General features: G+C 52.3%; 8 protein-coding genes across 8 annotated transcripts; 4 read left to right on the top strand and 4 right to left on the bottom strand.

Moving 5' to 3' along the window:
• Positions 1-133: 133 nt before the first annotated feature.
• On the top strand, positions 134-2,597 carry GLOTRDRAFT_136310 (uncharacterized protein; the record flags this gene model as incomplete). Its single annotated transcript, XM_007864236.1, has 9 exons — positions 134-232; positions 284-398; positions 463-572; positions 627-1,090; positions 1,173-1,284; positions 1,676-1,761; positions 1,840-1,968; positions 2,019-2,107; positions 2,171-2,597. The coding sequence occupies 9 exons, from the start codon at positions 134-136 to the stop codon at positions 2,542-2,544; spliced, it is 1,578 nt and encodes a 525-aa protein (XP_007862427.1). The 3' UTR covers positions 2,545-2,597.
• Positions 2,598-3,523: 926 nt separating this feature from the next.
• On the top strand, positions 3,524-6,095 carry GLOTRDRAFT_109688 (uncharacterized protein). Its single transcript, XM_007864235.1, has 2 exons — positions 3,524-4,167; positions 4,231-6,095. The coding sequence occupies exons 1-2, from the start codon at positions 3,582-3,584 to the stop codon at positions 5,712-5,714; spliced, it is 2,070 nt and encodes a 689-aa protein (XP_007862426.1). The 5' UTR covers positions 3,524-3,581; the 3' UTR covers positions 5,715-6,095.
• A 1,607-nt stretch (positions 6,096-7,702) lies between these two features.
• GLOTRDRAFT_33938 (histone-fold-containing protein) lies at positions 7,703-8,234 on the bottom strand (the record flags this gene model as incomplete). The annotated part of the gene is made up of 3 exons (XM_007863539.1): positions 7,703-7,799; positions 7,859-7,992; positions 8,046-8,234. The coding sequence occupies 3 exons, from the start codon at positions 8,232-8,234 to the stop codon at positions 7,703-7,705; spliced, it is 420 nt and encodes a 139-aa protein (XP_007861730.1).
• Positions 8,235-8,666: 432 nt separating this feature from the next.
• On the top strand, positions 8,667-10,256 carry GLOTRDRAFT_35133 (uncharacterized protein; the record flags this gene model as incomplete). Its single annotated transcript, XM_007863615.1, has 7 exons — positions 8,667-8,719; positions 8,768-8,892; positions 8,944-9,143; positions 9,203-9,481; positions 9,536-9,666; positions 9,712-9,925; positions 9,990-10,256. 7 exons carry the CDS (start codon positions 8,667-8,669, stop codon positions 10,254-10,256), a joined length of 1,269 nt encoding a protein of 422 aa, XP_007861806.1.
• Positions 10,257-10,392: 136 nt separating this feature from the next.
• GLOTRDRAFT_125743 (uncharacterized protein) lies at positions 10,393-12,194 on the bottom strand (the record flags this gene model as incomplete). Its single annotated transcript, XM_007864573.1, has 11 exons — positions 10,393-10,480; positions 10,530-10,667; positions 10,717-10,782; positions 10,839-10,912; positions 10,964-11,042; positions 11,092-11,254; positions 11,307-11,361; positions 11,410-11,759; positions 11,813-11,952; positions 12,021-12,065; positions 12,124-12,194. 11 exons carry the CDS (start codon positions 12,192-12,194, stop codon positions 10,393-10,395), a joined length of 1,269 nt encoding a protein of 422 aa, XP_007862764.1.
• Positions 12,195-12,478: 284 nt separating this feature from the next.
• On the bottom strand, positions 12,479-13,730 carry GLOTRDRAFT_114133 (uncharacterized protein). Its single transcript, XM_007864234.1, has 3 exons — positions 13,285-13,730; positions 12,747-13,235; positions 12,479-12,692 (listed from the first exon to the last, which is right to left on the bottom strand). The coding sequence occupies exons 1-3, from the start codon at positions 13,672-13,674 to the stop codon at positions 12,645-12,647; spliced, it is 927 nt and encodes a 308-aa protein (XP_007862425.1). The 5' UTR covers positions 13,675-13,730; the 3' UTR covers positions 12,479-12,644.
• Positions 13,731-14,307: 577 nt separating this feature from the next.
• GLOTRDRAFT_114132 (uncharacterized protein) lies at positions 14,308-16,226 on the top strand (the record flags this gene model as incomplete). Its single annotated transcript, XM_007864233.1, has 7 exons — positions 14,308-14,646; positions 14,700-14,762; positions 14,812-14,952; positions 15,001-15,352; positions 15,408-15,714; positions 15,768-16,004; positions 16,061-16,226. The coding sequence occupies 7 exons, from the start codon at positions 14,308-14,310 to the stop codon at positions 16,224-16,226; spliced, it is 1,605 nt and encodes a 534-aa protein (XP_007862424.1).
• GLOTRDRAFT_55421 (Adaptor protein complex sigma subunit) lies at positions 15,636-17,306 on the bottom strand. The gene is made up of 9 exons (XM_007863694.1): positions 17,265-17,306; positions 17,088-17,213; positions 16,904-17,034; positions 16,837-16,853; positions 16,759-16,786; positions 16,636-16,701; positions 16,061-16,578; positions 15,768-16,004; positions 15,636-15,714 (listed from the first exon to the last, which is right to left on the bottom strand). Exons 1-7 carry the CDS (start codon positions 17,296-17,298, stop codon positions 16,483-16,485), a joined length of 498 nt encoding a protein of 165 aa, XP_007861885.1. The 5' UTR covers positions 17,299-17,306; the 3' UTR covers positions 15,636-15,714; positions 15,768-16,004; positions 16,061-16,482.
• Positions 17,307-18,646: the final 1,340 nt, after the last annotated feature.

The following is an 18,646-nucleotide window of genomic DNA, read 5'->3' as shown; positions in this document are numbered from 1 at the left end:
AAGGAAGAGTCGATGCGCGTCGCATGGTCGCGCTGGCGAAAGAGGCGTATAACCACGTGACTGATCGAGTGCTTCGCGCGCGCGTAACCCATTTTCAGGGTTACGTTCCACACTCCGGCGTCAGTCACGGAACATGGCACTTCGCAAGAAATGCCCTGTGTGCGGTTCGAGGAAATGGCACAAAGAGCCATCGAGTGGACTTATTACATGTAGCGAGGGACACGTCCTGCAGGTTCGCGCTACTTCACCTCCGGGCTAACGGGCAAATTCATATTCTGAGTAGAACTACAGGAGCGAGACAAATGAGACCACGGAACTGGGGCCGCACGCGATGCGCAAGAGGACACTCAAATCAAATCGTAGGAAAAAGGAAACTGCGAGTAAAGCCAACCCTCTATGTGAGTAATGGCCGCGTTAATCCCCCGATTGCACCCTCTTATTCGGACGGCTTGGCGACACCAGTGTATCATGGACCCCGCGCACGTTACCATTATTTCCAGTGTCTTCAGCTCGTCTTCCGTAAACAAATATCGGTTCTTGTCAGGCTATGGGACTTGCCCGCCGAGTTCGAGGTCTGGGAAATATTGTCAATGTTATACAAATTGATGGTGAACTGCATTTCACAGACCGTATGTAGAGATCTATGGGCCCTGCATCTGAGCCTCCTGCCCAATCCTCCACCAGCCGAACCCTATCTCCACGCACACGAGCAGCAGGGTGACGTATCTCCCGCCACTCAAGCCACATCTCTGCAGACTCCGAGACAGACGCAGACACCCACAGAAGGTGGTGGGGATGGCGACGAGGGTGAGGCCGCGAATACTGAGAGGGACAGTTCTTCCTCTGCCTCAGAGTCTACCGATACAGAGGACGACCCTGAAATGGCTGCGCTGATGCGCGATGCCTCTGAGTCTTCGTCGTCCGAGGAGGATGATTCCGCCACAAGACCTCTTCAAACCGAGTCGAGCACCAAGCATAAGGGAAAGCATCGGAATTACGGCAAATACGACGCGCCCGCGAATACCATCGCCGTACTTGTACTCGCGTGCTGGACCATGAGGCTGCCTATGATATACCAGGATTTCATCAAGTGCGTGGGCATTCTTATTGGCCAATAAGACAACTACGCTGTCCGACCGGATCGGTCGACTAATGCGCCCGTCCTATCACAGAATCATTGAAACCTACGAGTTGCCGTATCTGGATCCTGTTCGTCGAGGAATCCTTCCTGCTTCCATGACGGTACACTTGACCAAACAGACCGTGCAAGCCCTCTCGCCTCACGTAAGTCAGCCTGCATCTTGCATTCTGCCGTTATCGACGAAAGCATATGCCGTGAAAGGTAGCATGCCCCTGAGGTTCTGCCTCTCCATGGGTTAGTATCCCGGCTTGCTAAATCCATGCAGTCGTCGTATGGAATATGGACACCTGAGCTAAACGCAGCTCCTGTCTTGTGGAGGGCCGTACGCGGGCTGGGAGGCACTCGTGCGTATTTGCATCCGATCGTATACAATCTAAGTGGACGCTCAAGTCACACGGCCCCGCAATTTCAGCTGTTTTATACATTTTGACAAAGCACCTATCCCACACGCTTTCTCTTACACTTAGCCTTCACTATTCTCTAGCTCCCAAACTAGAGCAAGCAAGGAGGTCCGATCCTGAGCATTATCACAAGTTTGATAATGTGCCACCTGAGGTGTCCTTAATTGCCGCCGCGGTGATTGTATTGCGCATGGTCTATGGTTTAGATGGGATAGCCAGGTGAGCGGTATTTCAGCTCCTATACTTCTTGTCTCCATGGATGCACGTAGCTATTTTGGCTTGCTGATCACACTGCAGGGTGCCGAATGAGAAGGAGGACCCGACCTGTGCTCTACCAAGATTGCAAGAATATCTTGCGCATGTGAAGGAGCTTAACGCAGAATCAGCAGAAAGCAAGGATGCTCTGTTTTCGGCGACGTCACGAATGTAAGAGCAATCCGTACATCTCGGTCTTTGTGGTCACCTTTCGGTCACAGGAATGTCACGGATCTGACGGATGGAATGCTGGACGAATACATAAATTTCTGTCACCGAGCACTGCTGGGTGGGGGCCAGTCACACGAAGGTATGCTAAGTTCAATGATCGTGTTCGATGACACAATTATTTATACACCATTCACACTAAAAGTAGACGAGCTCGGTGATATTGTCCGTGACTACTTTCCCATTGGTCAGGGAGCCACGGCTGAAGAGAAATCCGCAGTCCCGATGAGGGAACCATCAGGTCGTGTCCTTCCGCCGACGGCTCTACATCAAGCTTCCGGTTCGGACGATCTACGGCCTGGCGAGGCCTACAAGATCTTTAACTCGCGGGACGTCTTCGGTGCTTTGCCGGATGACTTGCAGCTAGTGGTGGACAGGGCTGCGATGTGGGCTGGGGTGAGCGAGGAATGCGTGTGCGCGGTGGTCGAGCGGTTCGAGAGAAGGGTCGTCAGGTGGTGGGACAGCGTCCGGCGGAAGGAGAAAAGGAAGAGCAGGGGAGAATCAGAGGGGGAAGGATGACGCTGTTTCTCGTAGGTAGCATGAGCTCAAACGACATGATGGAACTGCGTGCGACCGCGTCCGGCAGAGGGTACCCAGTGCCGCTGAGCGTGTGTGATGGGAGATGCGAACGTCCCAGAAGGGGAACGTGTGGGAGAATTTCCCAAAATGGATGCCGGCAAGGGCGCTCGCCTCGGGTGGCTGCCCTGGCCCGCTCCACAAACGCTCGCGCTGGTCTCTCTGGAATTGCTTCTAATCCGGGGGCGGCTCCGGCCTCTTGTTCTCTCTTTCTTGCGGGGACGTGGTAACTTATTCCTTTCTCTCGACGTCCATCGTCGCCGTCGTCGTCCCTCCCGTCGTCGTCGGCCCCGGCAGCGGTTCTGTCGGACTATTCTCTTCGGCCCTTCGTCATTCAGTGTCCAGGTTACGCCGTCCATAAGTTCAGCCGCTAGGTCAGACCCATGTGCCCGCTCGCGACTTTTCTGCTTTGATAGCCCTCACTTTCCTCCTTTCCGGCCACTACAATGCGACGTCTTGCTTCTGTGTTCGCAAAGCGTTCTGACAAGTCTGATGCCGGTGCCTCTGCAGACGGCCACCAGCCTGCTCCCCCTCGACCCCCGAAGAAGTCAAACTCTCGGCTCCTAAACGCGACCGCTCACATCACCGTTTCGACCGAGCGTCCCAGTCTCGCCCAAGCCAACTCGTCTGCATCTTCCTCCAGCGGTTGCGCCAGCCTACAGACTCCCGAAGACGATGCTGGACCATACGCTCCCCAGGAGCAGCCGAAGAAAGCACTGATGTCATGGCTGGGACGCAAGAAAACAGGCCCGTCGCATAAACCCGATGAGCCCCGTGCTCGCCAGTGGGAGGCTCCCGCCCGCCCTGTTCCAGCGTTGTATCAGCCTCCACTCCCAATCCCCGGCGATCGCCAGCAACCTGCAGAAGACTCCGAGGATGACACATCCTCGGAGGAGCGTGATGGTGGACAGTCCGCAGCGGTCGATCGGCCAGACCTCCAGCTCACTCCTTCCAGCCTTAGTCTATCCCAGACAAGGTTGATGTCGGTGATATCAAGTAGCCTTGCCCCGTCCTTCTCTCCTCCCCCTTGCCTTCATCCCCCATCTGGACCTCTGTTTCCTCGCTCTTGTAATTCGGCCCGGGGTCTGCCGTTCCAAGACACTGCGCGGACTTGCATGCTCAAAACGCTACTTCTGCGTCGCTTACAGTCAAACAACCTATCCCGGTCGGAGGCCTTGTCAATCGCTCCATTTGCGTCAAAATCGTCGGAAGCTATGAAAGTAAAGTCTTCTGCGACGTCTTTGTCCGAAGCGGCCGTAGCGTCCAAGCGTGTCGAACGCTTCAGCGAAGGCCTGAGAAGGTGGGCATGCAGACCTTGCTTCGAAGATCGGATGATTGTGTGGGAGCCAGCGGATAATGCTCCGGTGATCGTGAGCAAACGTGTATCGGGCAACGGCAGGGGCTATGGCGTAGCGTCCCTGGAGTTCTCAGAGGGGTTGGAAGCTCTGGCAGGTTTGCTTGTCGATGAAGAACCCCCGGAACTTTCCCTCTCGCCGATGGCTATGTCTCACTCAATAGAAGACGCACGAGTACCGTTTTCGACCGCCTCGAGTGATTCTTCTCATGGTATGATCGATCTATGCCGCCTCATGCTTGCAATGAGTGCTGACAGTGCAGTTGTAACCTCAGGCCACCCGCAATTGAACGGCAAATCTACCCTTCCGTCCCCGCTGCGAATCGAGGAGACTCCCTCGTTATCCGCCGCCATACATCTCTCCTTACCTGCATCGAGCTCAATGCCCTCCAGTCCCTCAACTGCGCCTACGTCCCCAGATTCTCCTATGCCAGCATACCCTAAACTTTCATTGGAGCCTCCTACTGTCAAGGCAAAGCGGGATTCTCCCAAACCGCACGATGCTTCGGCCGACGATCTCGCTGATCGCATACCCCTTGGTTATGCACTACGTGTTAAGAAACAGCGAGAACAGAAGGCACGATTCCTCGAGGAGGAACGACAACGAAGAATGTCGGCAGAGAAGAAGAAGTTGGAGGAAGAGAGGCGAAAGCATGAAGAGGAGAAGCTCCAATGGGAAAGAGAGCGTAAGGCCTGGGAGAGGGAGAAGAAGGCTATGGAGGAGGAAAAGAAGCAGAGGAAGCTCAAGGAGGAGGTAGTCGCTGCCCGCATGAGGCGTGAGGAGGAACGCACTGGCGCGCGTCGGGTATCGGCTTCCGTTGTCGAGGGCGAGAAGAACGAGCAGTCTCGCTCCAAGCGCGACTCCTCACGGCACAGACAAGACAAGCTGGCTTCGGACCCGCATCTTCCTTTACCTGGCGTAGCCCGACCTCCAAGCGTCGCAGACTCTCATCATCGACCCGTCTCGATGCACTCTACTCGTGGTGCGTCCACCGAAGACGTTCGTCTCAAGGACAGGGGCAGAAAATCTTCGAGAAGACAGTCTGCGGCTTCGGACGCGGATAGCCCTTCCACTGGAGCTCCCCCGTCAACGTGGAGCATGTATGGTATGCCTGCTGTACCGCCGATGCCCATGATGACTATGTCGCCTTATGGTGTCCCCAGTCCATACATGGACAACATGCCACTGCTGCCGCCGAATGCGCCATTCATGACCCAAGGGTATGGTGACCACCGCTCTCGTTCTCGTTCAGGGTCAAAGGATCGAAGAGATAGTTCGCAATCTTCTCGGTCATCCTCTCACTCCCGACCTCATAGTACGCGGAGCAACAACAACAGCACAGAGCGTGTGCACCAGATCCATGGACACGGGTCACCTGGCGCTACCCGAGTCGCAAGTGACTCGCACCGCAGCCATGAGCGGCGCCCGTCGGGTGGTGAATCTCCCAATAGGACGAGCGCTCACCGGGGGCAGCTCGCCAATCAGGGCAGGAGCTACTCCGGTTCAGATGTCGAGCGAAGATATTCAAGTCTCCGCGGCCACGCGTCGTCATCCTCCCCTTCAACGCCTGTTAGGCCTACCATGGTGAGCAGCGCATCATGGGGCGGCCCTTGGGTTGTCCAGCCTACCATGCCACCGTCCATGCCGATGTACAGCGGTGCGCCAGCTTTCACCGCCGCCCCCATTCCCATGATGGCCCAAGGCATGGCTCAAACTCGGTCTCCCGCAAGTCATCACCGACAAAGTGTCATATTCTAAGGTTCACATCTCTACTTCATTTTGGTTATATATTCGGACTCTGGCTGCATGGACTGTCTCGCATCGTGTCGTGTCATTCTGAAGATATCAAGGACTCATACCCGACTACCTAGCACTTCTATTCTCGTCTCTGCATGAGTGTAATATTCTAATTGCACGCTGCCCTTCGTTTGGCCCTCCGTTCTTTTCGTTCATGACAGGATCTCCCGTTAATTCTTACTCGCGAGATCTACGATTCTCCTTCGCTTTCTGTAACAGTCGCTACAGGTACTTTACACCATTCTAATAGCAGGTAGTTACTTCTCCTCAGCTCCGTGTATTAGATAAAGGCTTAGAACAAGAATTACTGTCAGCCAACGTTGTATTATCGTTACAATAGCCACACCAGAATCGAAGCTTTTATACCCACTGCTTCTTCGGCGGCTATCACTCCCGCGTCGTCGACTTCCGACGGTGTCTACTAACCGACTCCAACGGGCTCAAACTTCGATGAGTGGCGCTTTGCTCAATACTGCCTTCGCGGCCCTTCAGCTTGTTTATCAGGCTTACGCGAGTGCCAGAACGAACAAGAAGCGCTGTGCGGCCTTGGTCGAAAGGTGTCAATTTCTGGTCGATCGACTACAAGCCATCATTGTGGCTGACTGTGTCCATGACGAACAAGTCCAGCATGGCGTGGAGAAATTGGAATCGTGAGTAGCTGGAGCTGCGAGAACATATCGTTAGCTGACAAGGTGGGATAGAATATTTCATTATATATCCGCCGTCATAGTGCAAGTGGGACAGCAAGGGTTGGTAAAATCAGTAATGCATTCCAGCAAGAACGCCGTGGAACTAGAGACTTGCCAGGAAGCCCTCCGAGACTTTATATCAGTATTCGACGTGAGATCCACAGCTGTCTCTGCAGTCCTGCCTCCTAATTTCCCGCCAGATAGAGCAACTCGTCAATATTCAATGCTGTCAGCACAGAATGGAATCAGCCTCGAGAAACAACCAGGACGAGTTATTGCAGCATCTGCAGACTATTGACAGCAAGAACGAGCGGTTGATCTCAGAAATTTCTGCTCGCGGGGAAGATATTACCGACATATATACTATTCTGCAGGTAGGCTCCATCCTGGGTCTGGCTATTCTGGCAATCTTCTAGATTATTTCAGTCCATCAGCACTGAGCTCTGCGCAATGGCGGACCGCCAAGAAGGGCAGCCTGATCCTCACAGGTCCAGGCGGGTACCCTACGACGTCTGTTGTTCCGACGCTCCAGCGACGGATTATCGCTCAAGCTCTGTGGCAACACTGAAAGTTCCGAGGCCTGCGCTTCATGGACCCTCTTCCCTATCGGACCTTGGTCGAGTCGGCGACAGTGTGTCGATTTCTCCAGACGTCAGGCGCCACTTGGTATCCCATATACGTTACGGAGCCTCTGACTATCGAGCCCTGGACAAACCTGCGGAACCTGATTTATTCCTGACGCTACTCAACTCCGGCTCTCGGCGATACTCTTCTGCATGCAAGTTGCCGTCGTCGTCGACTCAGGAGAGGCGATACTCAATTGAACGCAAGGTCTCAGACCCTGACTCTGGCGTCTACGGAAGCTGTCTCTAGCTCTGCGTCACTGGCTGCTGCTGCTGATCTCGAAGCTGGCCTTACCGACGCGTCTATCGAATCAGTATGCTCATCCACTGTCTTTACAACTCCATGACCGGTCCTCTGGATGCCATCTGTGTTACTATACCGCGCTCAGTGTTGTTTGTTTGCATGATGCTGCAATCTATGCTTGTTTGCCTTCCAATATATTCAGACGAGACATTGACCAGTAAAACCCGATAGTCTGATCATGAACGAACAGATCGAGCAATATATTCTCACAGAAATAATACAGAGGAAGTGGGTGTCGCAGCGGTGCATCGAAGAACCTGGGTCATAATGTAACTATAGTGGGATGAGTTTTACAACAAGGAATGTGGAATGTCGAGATGAATGTATATCACATTATGCCACGCCTCCCCATGGACCTCGGATGCGGCGTGCAAGTTGTATGTCCTTTTGCATGATCGTGACTCTCTTAGCATGAATAGCACAAAGGTTGCTGCCGCGGCATGGATGATGAATAAAGGAGTGTAGCAGTCAACAGAGTAAGGCACTCACGCGTCCTCAAAGAGGTGAACCAGGAAGGCTTCTGTTGCTTCTTGAAGGGCCAATATTGCAGAGCTTTGCCACCGCAAACCCACATCTCCATAATGATTCATGTCGGTCGTCATGTCCATAGCAATTTCCCTCACCTGCCGTATTATAATTCAACGAATAATAATGAGGTAGCAGACAATGTCCTGACCACTCGAGAGAAAGGGAGTTTACGGATGAGGAGGTCTGTACTCCGCTGGTACTTCCGGATTTCACGAAGAGCCACAGTACCCGGGCGGAAACGCCGTTTCTTCCCTGGCCCTCCAGGAGCGGCAGCAGCGGCAGGGCCCGGTCCTCCTCCACCCCCGTCTCCACCTCCACCCCCAGGCGGGGCAGGCATACGTCTAAGTCCGCCCGTGCTTTTCCGTGCAGTTTGGGTGGTCCTGGGTTTCTTAGCTCTCGGTGGCGATGAGTCCCGCGCGCTGGAGCTGCCCACGTCCTTACGCTTGCCACTCGTACCACCCTTCTGAGCAGTCTGCGCCATTATACCAAGAAGAGTAGTAGAGCCAAGCAGGGAAGATTGCACGCGAAAAGGGTGGCAGCAGTTGGTTGTGGTATCGCAGTTGAAGTCGCGGAATTTGAATTCATACGCGTCCCGCGACGCGTCGAAGCTGTGGAAGGCTCTCTCGTGACTGGTCCGCGCTATGGCCTGCAAGGCACTGCGCTCGCGCCTTGTGCCACTGGGCCAAAGCTTTCGTCCCTACCCTATAAAAGCCTGTTTAACATCATGTCGACGGACGAAAGATCCGCCAGTACTCCTCAGCAACCCACGATGGCGCCGGTCTTGACTGGTTATTATAGGTTCTCGGACATATGGTTTGAGTGGTGAGTCCGGCCCATAACGCCACACCACCCAATTCCTCAGATACGCAGGCATCAAACACTACCGGACGAAGAGGATATCAGTACACTTAAATCTGTGCTGCAATACGATGCATTGGTACACCCCGATCATCCCCTGATGGCGGACAGTACAAAGGGCGTGGAGCTCTTCATGGGTATGTTCCTGTCTCTATAAACCTTTCCTCTCTAAACTTCTTTCTGCTTAGGGACACTGCACAATGGAGAATCGCGTCTGATGTTTTCGTCTGCCCAAGTGGAATATATACGATACTGGCTGCATGCCATGCAATTAACAAAGGATCTTATTCCTATACCCAATTCAGAAGCTCTGTTGACCTCCGAACACTTGCGCAATGTATCTCCGATGTACTACAATGACGCAAGTGTGTTGAAGAAGGCTCTGAAAGTACGTCCCGTAATCAGTAACCGTGATGCAGCTGCAGTTTCATGTCGGAGCCTACGCAGACTATTGAGAAGAACAATAAACGCCTGCGGTTCGTAGATGGCGTGCTCATGAAGCGTAGACATCTCTTCGAAAGGGTTCGGACATTCTGGGCCGAAGAAACAGGCATATGGTGTGCCCTTGACTTCGAGTCATGGGAGTACGACCACACGGTCCTAACAGAATTCGGCTGGAGTCTCATACGATGGGAGAATGGGAAGGAAATCGACGAACAAGGCCATCTCATCGTGAAGGAGAACAGAACGTACAGTAACGGTACATACGTACCGGACTACCGAGACGTGCGCTGCTTTCCGAACGCAGAAACCCTGCCAGGCTGACATACACCGTGTCAGAACTTCTTGTTCGGGACTAGCGAGACTATTAGCAAGAAGGCGTTCAAGCAGCGCATCACCGATCTTTTGTCTGAATGGACAAAGACAGGACCCCTCTTCCTGGTGTTCCACGACGCTAGATCGGATATCAAGTAGGCGTTGTCATCTCTCACTTGGGCGTGACTGAATTCAATTAGTTACTTGAAGTCGAAATCCGTGGAGGCACCCTTGGGATTCGTGAACTATGCCCTGCCAGACGTATCCCCTGACGAAGGTATATACGTTGTCGACACAGCAGACCTATTCGCCGCCCTCGAAGGAGACTCTGCCAGAAAACGTAGTCTGGAGCAGATGTGCAGACATCTTCAAATTCCTACGGATTACCTGCACAATGCTGGGAATGATTCTCACGTCCGTATCCATCTTTGCCCTGAGCGTCCCATGAGACTTAATAGAAGATTCTTCCCGTCGACAGTACACTTTGCTAGCACTCAAGTCCATGGCCTCTGGCGATCCCGTTGACATACAAAGGGAGAAGCGTTGGCCTGGCCATACGGAAGGGAGCGCTAATGGCGTCAAAGTCCAGTTCATGCCATGGGAAGAGAAAGACGACTACTCAGACTCGGAAGGTCTCATGCCTCCAGCAAAAGTCACCACGCTCCCCGGAGACCCGACAGCTGTGCTCGACCCTGCATTTGAAGCACAGATGCTACGAGAAGAACAAGAACTCTCTCAACCATGACTGTTTGCGGTTCCAACGGTCCATGACAGCGAAATGTTCATCGGTACGATGTGTATGGTATCAAGATTCGTATTATCTAAGTTGTATCTACGATAACGAACAGTATTGCTCATGCGGCCGATCCTCGTGGGCGTTGTTAGTCCTCTTTGTCGTCGTCTTCATCTTCGCCATCATCTTCATCGTCAGATCTCACGTCCGTTGCTCCTGCGGGGTCCGCCAAAGCCCTGAGCAAGCAGTGTCAGTAATGGCCAAGGTAAGATGTGTGAGACCTACCTCCACAAGATCCGGAGCATGAAGTAATACCAGAAGAGATTCAAGAATTGCAGGAGTAGGATAGGCACGAATATCTGCCATTTCATCCACCAGACCATCCAGACGCCTTGGGGCGGGTCCCACTTCTTAGACGATTCTCTGGAGACAGATGAGGATCCTCTCGACGCCATCCAACGACAAGACTCACGGCATAAGGTCAAACTCGGCGTAGACAGACCACAGGATGACCAGATTTAAGTAATGACGGAAATAACTGACAATCGCGGTCACAGTCAGAGAAGCAACACGCCCCTGTATATGCCAACTTACGTCCATATCACAAAGAAGACCCCGAACGAGACGACCTTGTATTTGGACTGGAGATAGTTCAACACTTTGGAGAACTGTAAACCATAATTTAGGGATATGCACAGATTTCAATCTCGGCAACTTACGGCCAGGAAGATGTCCGGAATATCCATGCTAACATAGACAGCATTGCCTATGAATGTGAGATTGATCAAGTAACTCCATCTGATAAATACATGAGTCTCGCACTGACAAACGCGCACGGATCACGTACCCAATGAGCCAAAGAGTTACTAGATGATGGGCCACGAGCTCCTTGTAATCTACACGCGGCTTTTCAAGACCAAAAGCGAGGACAATCAGCTGCTGACACCAGTATGCAAACTGCATAAGGTAATAGCGCTTCAACTCGGGCTTCATATCCCAGTGGGGATAGTCTGCAAAAGCGAGTATGAGACGCTACAGCAATAAGAGCTTCTGACAACTTACCTATCCAGAAGTACTCCGTTTTGTACCACCAAGTCGGAAGTTGTGACATGATGCGCTGGCTCGATACGGTCAGCGATGACTTTTGCGACACGAAGATACTCACCAAACCCCACGGTCCCATACAACTGAAGTACAGGGCGGTATAGGCCTGCTCCGCGAACCGATCCAGCTTACCCTGTTTTCTTATACCGAACCATCTCCCCAGAGGCATCAATAAATGCAGACATATAAGTTGCCGAGTGAACGAGAAGAATATGATATAGAATGCAATGAAGACGAGGTCGAGGTAGCCCTTTTGGTACCGAGGGTCATCATCTGGCGAGCCGGGCACTCGGTGGGAGATGAACAACAGCGGCTCGAACGGGTTTGGCAGACCAGGCGCGACGTAAGGCGTTATCAGCGCCCAGTTCAAGTATGCCAGAGTGAATATGACGAGCAGCTTCAAGGACGACCCTAAACCAAGGTTTTTGTTCCAACCGGTAACCAGCGAAGCCATTGAGACTTACAAGGGACCACGACCCATTGCCAAGTTTTGATGTCAGACCAGAGACCTCCAGAGGGGGGGTAATTTGGAGCCTTTTCAGCCTGTGCGATCTCTTGCTTCAACGAAAGGGCCTTCGCCCGCCGAGGGGTCTCGGAAAGAGGTCTACGAGGCGTCATCATGCAAATGAGTTACCTGCAACTGGGCGTGGTTATGAGAATCGAAGGTCTTACGTCTGCGGCCTGAACGCCCCAGCCAGGTGATGAGTGGGATCCGTCCTGTCCGATCGAGTGGTATATATGGGTCAATCGCACAGCGGTCGCAAAAATAACGCACTCGATAGCGTCCAGAGTCTCCTTCACCGAGCCCGCGCGAGCGCGCTTCTTGAAGCCATATTCCGTGGACATAGAACCGCCGGCTGCCTGAAACGGACTCCTATGGTGCTCCTCTAGTATTGTTGGGGGCTAGTGTTCAGCGTCGTCAGCAGTCGACACAGCTGGTCCAAGCCCACGGTGGCGGGTGTGTTCAGAACCAAGAACCAAGCCAAGCAACTACCGTGTACACGGGCGCCAAATGATTGACTTCGGCTACTCCTACACGTATACGTATGTTATCGGCTGGACCAAAGACGCTACATACTCATATTATAGTACTTGGCGAAGATGGCAGGCAAAAATCCGACATGACCCTGCGAGCGCGTACCGTCGAGACGACACGGTAGACATCGACGTCGTTAATGGAATGTAATACAGTAGTGTGGCTTTGGATAGAATTATGATGTATTCTATGATAGCGGTCTGTCCTGCAGTATCTATGTGATGACGATACGAAATGACGACGCGGTAGCTGAACTAAGTTCAGTACGCCGTCTGAGATGTATCCAGCCCAATGAGTTTGTCTGGTAACTAAAGCCATCATTAGCTCGCGCGGGTACTGCCACTCAAGAAGGGTACGCGTACCATGAGCTGGAAGTATAGATTCCATGCGGATTCGCTCTCCCACTTCAGCTCCAAGCGATTCACCCGCTTGTCTGGCCACGACAAGGCAGTGTCAAAATCGATAATCACAACTCTCCCTTCGGGCAGCACCAAGTGGTTTCTTGGGTTTATGTCCCGGTGCAAGACGCCAGCAGCATGCACACGGGCTAATGCTAACATGGCATTCTGCGCGACCTCATAGGTTATATTCCTAACGTTCATCTGCTCGGATTCGGGAAGGAATTCGAGGAGAATGGCGTTTGGTGGCTCCGGGTCGTTCGCAAAGGGACTCAGCCACTTAGCTTTGGGGTCAACATGAAGGCTGAACCAGCCAAAGCAACGGGGAGCGAACCCGTCTGCGCAAACGCCGAAGTGGATGAGGTTCGCATACGCTTTCCGCTCGTTGTCGAACCGCGAAGGGCCATCGACACCGTTCGACCATTCGTCCTCAGCACGCGGATAACGCCGATACTGTTTCGAATCAGAAGAAGCCCAATAAACGACGAGGGAGGGGACTCACAACTTTCAGCACATATGCACGGCCGCGATAGAGCACTTTATAAACACAGGAGTTGTGCTCTCCTTCAAAATCGCCACCGAGATTTTCCAGCCAAGTCAATTCAGAACACTGTACCTGCAGCTCCGGTAGCTCCGGTATTGGTTCTGACGGACCCGGCAGCGAATGAACACGAGGATCAGGCCGCTTATATCCCTTCCAGACATTGCGGTAGGGATTCTGCCCAAAGACAGGTACATTGTTCAGAGGATTGTCTCGAGTCTGAGCCCACTGTCTGCGGGCAGCGGCTAGAGCAGCGGGATTGGCGAAGTGGCTGTCGGGCGAGTGGCGGGTATTGAGGAACTGGTCATCGACCATAACAACGTGCTGACAGTGAAAAGCCATGGTAGCCATGCAAGAACAGAGTGATGCCAGAGGAGTTTTATACCGTCAGCGCCATATGATAAGAAAAACAAAGCCGGCCGAGGGCAGCCACCGAGTTGCACGGCAATACCACCACAGCGGATCTCAACGTAAGGTGTGTATCCATTCATAGTGTCACCGGGCACGTTCTTCCTCCTACACGTCCGTCGATGCTTCCCTAATCCGACCACAACGCCTCGAAAACTGGACGAAGATTCAACGAAGATTGTGGCCCGAAGGAGAGGCAGTGCCGTGGCCACCCTCTTGTCCGATACTCGAGTGCTTCCAATCGCTGGCGTTAGTACACGGAAATCAGCTGACTTGTTCTCTGAGCCCGTTCAGAGGTTCCGTGTGCCCGTTCTCATCTGTTGAACGAGCCATTGGTCGCCCCAGCTGACGGGAGAAAGAGCCCTTGACATCTGGGGTCGCTCACAGTGCCGTACGTGTCCGTCAAGTATACACGATAAGACCCGAGCCTTTATACTCCCGCCACGATCGACCAGTTGACCATTCAATCTTACAAGTTGGGTATATTGTGTCCGAAATCCGTCCGCCTCGTAGACGCGGAGATAGCAAGAAAGTGCCTGAGACTCAACGCGTGTCCGAGTCTGGCAGCACCGAGTTATGTTCTCTTTACTGGGCTTGTTTCAGAAGCTGCCATGTCCCGACCGAAACAATTGCAAGAGGCCACGCTGTCTCTTCTCTCATCGACCAGATGCGTCCGAAACTCTGTCTCTCAATATACCAGTAGATGAGCCCAAACCGACGCCACAGCCAGGTCCTTCCACGCCCGCGGGAGGAGCAAAGCCTACCGTACCTGCAAAGCGTCCTACTGTATCTGAACCAGTACGCAGACCTGGGGCGATAAGCAATGGCAGCACCTCCTCGGAGCCTCCACGGAAACTACAGAAGACGGGTGCGGGAAGTAGACCTGTCGCCGTACCAACCGCATCTGCTACTTCCGTGAGTCTTACGACAGTCTCCTTGCGTCTCGGATTCGTTGAACCTTGAGAAAGACAGGTGTACCCATCCTCAGAGTCAATGCTGCGCAGTCTCATGTCGCCATTCCGGTTCGCCAGGTGAGAACTGCACGCCTGTTACGGGCCTCAGCTTGACAAGTCGACATAGGCCATGGTCAAGACACTATACGACCATTATGTGGTCTTATACCAGAATATCCTCCCTTCTAATCCGATACTAGCCTCAGAACATGCTCTAAGGCAAGAGGAAGAAGTGTACAAGAAGTCAACGAAACTTACCTACAGGAATGTAAGTAGGGTTCCACACTAATGAGATGTTTTTTAACTTCGGCGATAGGCCGTAATATCGTCTGTTGCTGCATTGAAGAGACGGCCGATCCCCGACTCGATATCTCACCCCTCCGTAGGGACGGAGCAAGACATCGCCACGCGCGAGGAACAACGGAAGTCTCTCGAATCATTACGGCTCACCCGGGAGCACCTGGAGCCCTTGGTCTTAAGCATGGACGACATGAAGAAGTGGGGATATATAGTCGAGATACCGGAGGGTGTTGGCGGAGATCGGCCAAGTGAAGAGGGCCAGCCTGCGAAGTGTGAGCGGTGCGGACAACAGTTTCTGGTTAAACGGAAAGAATTGGCGGACGAATGCACTTATCACTGGGGGAGACAATATACCAAGCAGGTCAACGGTGAGCACGCTTGCCTCCCGATGTTTATTGAATTTCATAGAGTAATATCATCTAGGCGAGAGAATGCGGCTGTACACTTGTTGTGGCAAGCCAACATCTGAAAGTGGGGGTTGTCACAAAGGCCCGCACGTCTTCTATGAGACGAAGCCAGAAGATCTACATGCCAGGCATCCTTTCTCGTATTCCCGACCGGCGACGTCGGGAGAGGGCGCCAAGGATACTGCGCTTGACGTAGTCGCACTGGACTGCGAAATGATCTATACAACAGGCGGAATGCGAGTGGCTCGCGTGTCAGTGGTGGATGGCACTGGTACCGAAGTGTTCGACAAGCTGGTGAGGATGGATGACGGAGTATATGTGATGTCTGTTCCCCATCCATTTCCCTACTTATTCTGCAGGTGCTAATCAAACGCAGTGATTACAACACTCGATTCTCTGGTATCACGCCTGAAGAACATGCCAAAGCCGTCCTGCCCCTGGCCTCAATTCGGAAGTCATTGGACGCTTTCATCAATTCCGAGACAATCATGGTCGGTCATGCGCTAGAGAATGATCTGAAGACGCTGAGGATGATCCATCATCGATGCGTCGACACTGCTGTCCTTTTCCCGCATCGCGCTGGGGCGCCTTATAGACGGGCCTTGCGAGAACTGTGAGCCTCACCATTGTTGATGTTGCTTCCCTGTGAATTAACCACTGACATTACAGTGTCAAAGAGCACTTGGGCCAGATTATCCAAGCCGGCGGTGCCACTGTCGGTCACTCATCCGTGGAAGATTCGATTGCTACGCTCGATTTGGTCCGTTGGTACGTTCTCAACAAGAATAAATCCAATGGCAAGGCAAATCCGAGCGCCTCAAAGACCTCTTCCTGAATGTTCCTTGAATGCCGGGCGACACTCCTGGCAACCCAGAGGACACCGGGTGTCGGCCCTACACAGGAGTACTATACAGTACACAGACGTCTACAGGTATACAGCGGTCTGGGCGATCAAGGCATGGACCCATCGTGTGCTCTCCGATCCTCCCTCGTCGCGTTGGCGATCACACAGGTGCCACGAACCTGCGGAGGTTATCTCGTATCGGTCCCCTCACAGAAAGTGGCCGGCAGCTGTCAAAGAGACCGACGGTCTAGAGGGCCTTCGACATCTGACCGACTCTCGAACCTAATCGTGCCATAGTATCCTCACTGTTTTCTTGCTCTTCGATGCTATCGGATTGTGTAACCTGCATTCGTGTCCCATATTAGTCGGAAGTGCTGTAGCACATTTACTTCGCACTTACCACCCGGAGTACGGACTTCTTTGAGGATTCCTGCAATTCACCAGCAATGATCAATTCGTCCAAGATCTGGAATGAAGAGCGACATTTCAGTGACAACTTTGAGAGGATCGCGAAAGCACACACAGCATATGCCTTCTGGAAGTTGAAGATACTATTGGGGTTCGTCAGCGTCGCAAGCGGCATGATAGGCTCCACACGTACAGATCGAGCTCGCAGACCTGGTCTGAGTATGAGAAGTTATGCAATGCTTGTGGAGAAATAGACGCACATTGCCGAAGTACCGATCCAACACTTCGACGTAACGATGGATGATCTCGAGCGTGACCAGTTCGTTGTCTCCGGCACTGATTCCGCAGACGAAGAATAGTGAGGCATAACGTCGATAGACGACCTTCGTGTCTGTAGTCAGGCATTAACGTTCCAGAACGAGGCCGGCAGCAGGGCGGTCGTACCCTTGTACTCCAGGAAGTTACACATCCTGGTTCTGCGCGCAAGCACCATTTGAGTAACGTCTTTCACGATCTTTGCTTTCTGCTTGGGCGGCATCGTGACAAACCATTTTGCAAGTCTAACCTTCCCTGGAGAGGACTGCTACAGACTTGAGCAGGGTGTACGCGACAACGACATACCTTGCCGGGATACCAAGAGGATGTAACTGATCATGCTCGTTCGGCTTATTCCGACGAGAACCTGAATACTCGAGAAGCGCCGGCTGTCGCCGGTGGTATACCTTGCGACCAGTCGTGATATCAAGCAAAGGCAAGAACCTGACGTATCAACGTGTACAAGTGCCTGTATCCTCGTACACTGCGGTTCTGCAAGTATGCTTACACTCGGTATTGTCACCAAGTTTCAGTCAGCGGATGAGACGGATCGTGTGACACTTATGCTGTCACACTGTCGAAGTAAGTACCTATATCCTCTCGCCTGGGAGCCTAAGGTCAAATGTAGGTGTTAAATGTCCTATTGCATCATAACAATCACTTCTAGGTACTAAAAATGACTGTCCAGTCGCCATCTGGGACGCAATAACAGAGTTATTGGTGTGACATCAGATGGTGTCACAATATCATCCGTCACATTGCCAAAGACGTCGAAAATTGCGAAATTGTTTCCTATAGTTTTCTATAGGGTGAATCTATGAAAGAAGAGGTGAAGACAATTGCTAAGAAGAGGAGGGATTTTATGTATAGAAATGGTGACAGAACTTTTTTTGTCCATTTTAAAGTCAGTCTGCAATGGGTCTGCATCGGGCACGGATGTTATTCAAGTGTCAGTAAGTGCAAATCAAAGGACTTACCAAACGGTCATGCGAGGCTTCTTGCTCGGACTGTGAGCAGGTCCCTCATGGATACACTTGCTGTTGTCCATCGGCAAAGGCGGAGGGGGCGCGAGAACGTGGATCTCCACAATGTTCGCTGTGTAGGTATAATCGACCTTTCCTATCAACTTGGGGGGAGTGGGCCAATGCTGTGCATGGCTGGTTACGAGTCCTGAGCTGGGCATAAGATACTCCCTATTTTACACTGTATATCATAGAGCTGACACAAATATTCCTATCTTTCTTGAAGTATCATTTGAATTTCACTAGACCTCTCAGGATCATCTTGTATATTCCTTGATTTGCTATAGAGCTCTGAATATATTATGGATTTCCCGCATTTTTTACAATTTTTCTGGCCCTTCTACAGCCTGCAATCAATTCCAGATACCAATGATGTAATGGCTCTGCAGATCGGGTGAACCTGCAGAGAGCCTATGTCATAGAAGGCAGGAGCCAATCAGAGTCTAGGAATCAACCGACGCGGCCCGCACCTCAGCCACTGACTACAAGCCACTACAATAGTCAACTCCCACGATAAGCAATAAAAGTAAAACCACCATGCAGACTAGGACAAGACACACAATCGATAAATTCACGAAAATATTGTTGTAGACCCGTATAGCATACGCCCCAGATTAAAAAAAATAAATAGAGATAAGACGAGAAATTGAACCCCACAAATGAGCC

This window comes from Gloeophyllum trabeum (assembly GCF_000344685.1).
Source record: "Gloeophyllum trabeum ATCC 11539 unplaced genomic scaffold GLOTRscaffold_00002, whole genome shotgun sequence".
Classification (NCBI taxonomy): domain Eukaryota; kingdom Fungi; phylum Basidiomycota; class Agaricomycetes; order Gloeophyllales; family Gloeophyllaceae; genus Gloeophyllum; species Gloeophyllum trabeum.
Note: the sequence above shows the minus strand (reverse complement) of the source record. Positions and strands in the feature narration are given on the sequence as shown.